This window comes from Xyrauchen texanus, chromosome 21, assembly GCF_025860055.1.
Source record: "Xyrauchen texanus isolate HMW12.3.18 chromosome 21, RBS_HiC_50CHRs, whole genome shotgun sequence".
Classification (NCBI taxonomy): domain Eukaryota; kingdom Metazoa; phylum Chordata; class Actinopteri; order Cypriniformes; family Catostomidae; genus Xyrauchen; species Xyrauchen texanus.
The window spans coordinates 18,144,687-18,149,340 of NC_068296.1; the positions used below are offsets into that span (position 1 = coordinate 18,144,687).

The 4,654-nt window shown below is 39.9% G+C and overlaps 1 protein-coding gene across 1 annotated transcript; it reads left to right on the forward strand.

Moving 5' to 3' along the window:
- The first annotated feature begins 277 nt into the window (after positions 1-277).
- LOC127661914 (ankyrin repeat domain-containing protein 34C-like) lies at positions 278-2,081 on the forward strand. The gene has a single exon (XM_052152872.1). It carries the CDS (start codon positions 489-491, stop codon positions 2,079-2,081), a length of 1,593 nt encoding a protein of 530 aa, XP_052008832.1. The 5' UTR covers positions 278-488.
- Positions 2,082-4,654: the final 2,573 nt, after the last annotated feature.

Genomic DNA, 4,654 nt, shown 5'->3' on the forward strand with positions numbered 1-4,654 from the left:
ATACCAGAGCAACTGATTAAAGATTGTCAACAAAAATACCATCTTAGAAACATCGCGTTCTTAATACATGTTTAATGTATTTTTAATACATTTCTTAACAACGCTCATTTTATTAGAGAAAAGTCACAAATATATCCACTTAATTCATACAAGGAAATCTTATGCATGTATACGCTACACAAACACTGCGCGAATTAAGAATTCGAAGTTCCATTCGCACCTGATCCAACTGTCAGTTCAGCGTCTCTTCAAATAACTCATCCTGTGCATTCAGGCTGCCACCTGGTGGCTCTTCAAAACGACAGACAGGCAATTTAATACATGTAGAGCAGGTGATTGAGAGTTTAAAACATCTAAATCACCTCACCTTACCACCACAATGTGAAGTGTTTGTGAAATGGAAATGTCTCTGGAAACTGCTTGATGACTGTAGATGCAGTCTGTTATTGCCTTGCAGGACTGAGGCTGCTTTGGGTCCAGTCTGGGTGATGGCTGACATTCTAGAGCTCAGGACTGATGGGAACTCTCTGCTGAAGGCAGTGTGGCTCCACCGTTTGCGCCTTACAAGGCTTCTGCTGGAGGGTGGAGCCTACATCAATGAAAGCAACGACCGTGGAGAAACGCCACTCATGGTGGCCTGCATGTCCAAACACTCTGACCAGCAGAGTGTCAGCAAGGCTAAGATGGTCAAGTACCTACTGGACAACAAAGCTGACCCTAATATCCAAGACAAAGCTGGAAGAACAGTGCTCATGCATGCATGCAGCCACAGGGCAGGGAATGAGGTGGTGTCTCTTCTTCTGTCCAACGGTGCTGATCCAAGCCTGGAGGACCGTTGCGGATCCTCTGCCTTAGTCTACGCTGTTAACGCAGATGATAAAGAAACACTAAAAGTCCTTCTGGATGCCTGCAAAGCAAAAGGCAAGGAGGTCATCATCATTACCACTGACAAATCCCTGTCTGGAACTAAAACCAAGCAGTACCTGAATGTTCCTCCATCGCCTGAGTTGGATGAGAGAACCCCTCCTGCACTATGTGCCTCACCTTCAGAGATAGATCTTCACACATCACCATCTCCCAGCAAAGAAGAGGAGAAAGACACTGTATTCACTTTTCAAACCATGTTTAAGTCAAGCTCAAACACAGCAGCCAAACTAACCAATGGACTTACTTCTCCAAATAAGAGGCCGGTAAACCCCAAAAGGGCTCGTCTTCCCCAGCTGAAGCGACTACAGTCAGAGCCTTGGGGTCTGATTGCCCCCTCTGTGTTGGCAGCAGCCAATGAGGAGAGCAAGAGAGCCAACTCTGATGAAGATGTTGTTGCAGGTGTTGATGGACTGAGCCTGTCCAAAAGAGGCACTTTGTCCCGGCATAATAGTGTGGATGGAAAATACATACTGTTTCCAATGGTAGGGGATCAGACTTCAAAAATCTCCCAAACTTCGTCTCTTCCTCTATCTTCCAAAGCATCCTATGAAAGATCTCTAGCACAGCACCAACAACTGGCACGACGTAGCACGGTCCCCGCTGAGCAGGAGGGCTCTGAAGCAAACTTTGGGCCAGCTAGCCTCAGAGATACTGTGCACCGGAGGAGATTGGGGAATGAACACTACGAGTCAGACTCCCAGCTGTACTCAGATTCCAGCATGCTAGACTCACCTAAGGCACCGATGGAGAGAAGAAAGCTAAATACATCCCCTCTTGCTCTGCTCACAGGCTCAAGAGAGTCATTGGACAGCAATCCCAGTACCTCTTCTCCTTGCACAGCCAGATGCAAACCACATGGTCTATTGGAGCGGCGTGGCTCTGGAACGCTCTTGCTGGACTACATATCCCACACCCGCCCAGGCCACCTGCCTCCGCTAAATGTCAACCCTAACCCTCCTATTCCAGATATAGGGGCCAGCAGCAAGCCCTCATCCCCACTTGCAGCTGGACTCAGATCAATAGCTCCCATAGCACCAAACTCGCCAAAGAGAGGCAACCTCAGGACAAAGAAAAAGCTTGTGAGAAGGCACTCTATGCAAGTGGAACAGATGAAGCAGCTTTCAGACTTTGAAGAGCTTAACCATCAATCATGAAACTATTTAGATGTAGCAATTTTAATATCATAATTGTTTTTTTTATGCTTAGACAGGTGGATACATGTACCTGTAATAGTACTTAAAGGTAGTTAGCACTGAATGTAGCCATTTAGGGCAAAGGGATATTCTAACAAGAATCTACATGCAGGTTTCAATTTGGGGAAAAAAATAAATATTTTGAAACAGCACATGAAAATCATTTAGTTCACCTATCTATTGCCTAACAGAGGGAAGATAATCAGATGTTAGAGAAGCATAAATAGCTTATAATGTTGTCTCTAAAAGGAAAAGATTTTCCGAGATGCAACCTAGCTGTTAAAGGTTAGTTTAGATTTAATATATGATGTAACATTAGTGTAAGCTTAGACTGGCAGTTCCTACCACCCACAGAGCTCATTTTCCAAATATGTGTTGGTAGAATTGTAATTTGCAACACAGTCACAAAAATACAACAAAGGAGTGTGCAATTTTCCATTCCGCAACAAAGGTAGTGTTTGTCCTCTTAAAGTGCAAGTGAGAGAGTGTGCTATAATTCTCTCACATATACAGTATAGATTGAACTCCACAATTTGAATACAGCTTGTTCTAGGAGCAGATCTTCTGCAGCAAACAGAGACAGAAAAATCGGTTATGTCTTGAAAGTCTAGACATCTCTCGATGAGATTCATGAAGGCAGACAGAAGAGTGAATGCAAAACCAGACTGGAAAAATGGAGCAGAGAGGTCACCAGATCATACCAATTAAAAGAGAGCATTTAATTGGCTCCTGAATAAAAAGCTGGATAGCCTTGCTAAACAACCAACCAAACAAACAAACAAACCAAATCCAGTTGAGAAGTGTAGCAGAAGAGATGAGGCACAAGAGAAATATCGGCTTATAACATTCATACTATACATATAAAATGTTAGTTTTTAAATGTTGATTTTAATAATGACTATGTACAGATGTGTCATTACATGCATATATGATCTAAATTCGGTGAGAAACACTGACCATCTGTGAGCTAATGATAGGAAAATCTGTCTCATGTAATTGATTACATTCTACACTGGTTGCAAAAATACAGTACATGCAACATTGCAAATGTAATTAGAACTTACTCTTTAATGCAAAGATGATTAATATAGTCATAGAGCCCTTATTTAACCTCACTAGTTTGGCACTCTTAACAGTTATATAGTGTTTCTGTTTGTTCCATGATGAGTTCAAGAGATTTAATGTTTGTAGCTAATTAGTGTATAGTGCCTTTCAGGGAGAGTAAAATGTGTTCTGCATCACAGATTATATTAAATAAAACATTATTGAGCAGCGTTTGAATTATAATTTTAGAACCAGAAAACAATCACATGGTTATAGTATAATGTATAACAATGACAACAATTGACAAAAATAACGAAATAATACTTCATAAGTCGATAAGAGCATATCAAAATATATTCACATAAAGCCTGTAGCGGAACATGCCTTGTGATAAACCAATGACTATTGTACAGAATAATTTGTACGTAGGTTTATCTCTTTGTCAGCCAATATTATATGGTAGGACAAATGTGCCCATGCTACTTTTTGTTCAAATGAAAAGTGCTTCAGATTCATTGCTGCTATAAAATAAAATAGTCACTTGACAGAATATGGCTGTCAAACAATAAATGTTCTGTAGTACTGGAGTTAGCAGGCTAACTCCTCACTAATTTCCCAATAAATTAAGATATTAAACAAAAGCAATCAGCAGATGCATTTAGGCTTTTGGTCTGTAATTATGAAATATATATTACACAGACATATACAGGGCCAATAAATTTAATTTATTTATTATTAATTGAATTCCTTCTTGCCACGATATTCATATAAGAGTGGCGAAGCACAAACATTTAGAATTATTAATGAGCTCCAATTGAGACTATGTGAAAGATTGTATCACAGCTGTCTTATATCGAAACTGTGAGACGTACTATTGGTTGTGCTCATGTTTACATTGTTTGATGCATAGTATTTTTGTATGTAGTATCTTGTATATTTTGAATAAATGTCTGTAACAATCTGTACAATCTTTCTAGTCTTTATAAACTCCTGTCTGCGATTAGAATGTATCTTGTGGTGAAAATCAGCACCCATTATGTTCAGCACTAGGTTCAATGGGGACAGACCCACCATTTTCAGCATTCATATGTCATTACCTCCTTGCTGCGTCATTTACTTGCTTTGTCGAAGCCACTGGTTTAGGTTAGCAGTCACTGTGGTCATAAAGGAAGCAGAATGTGTTCATATAGTTTGAACTAATTGTATATTTCAAAGAATTAACAACATAGACATCTAATAAGGTGAAACCCTGACCTATAGTAGACCAGTTTCTTTTTCCAGATCTAATCCACAGTAGAGTGTAAAGTCATCTAGGCTCATAATAAAGTTAATTAAGTGATTATAGAGGATCTTCATCCAAAGGTGTGGTTTCGTCCAGAAGTATCTGTCCAACTTTAAACTGATGATGCCATGATTAAAACTGCACATGGTAAAGCCAGAGCCAATAAATAGGTTTATAATGTCTGAAAGTATATACATTTTGTGTTACA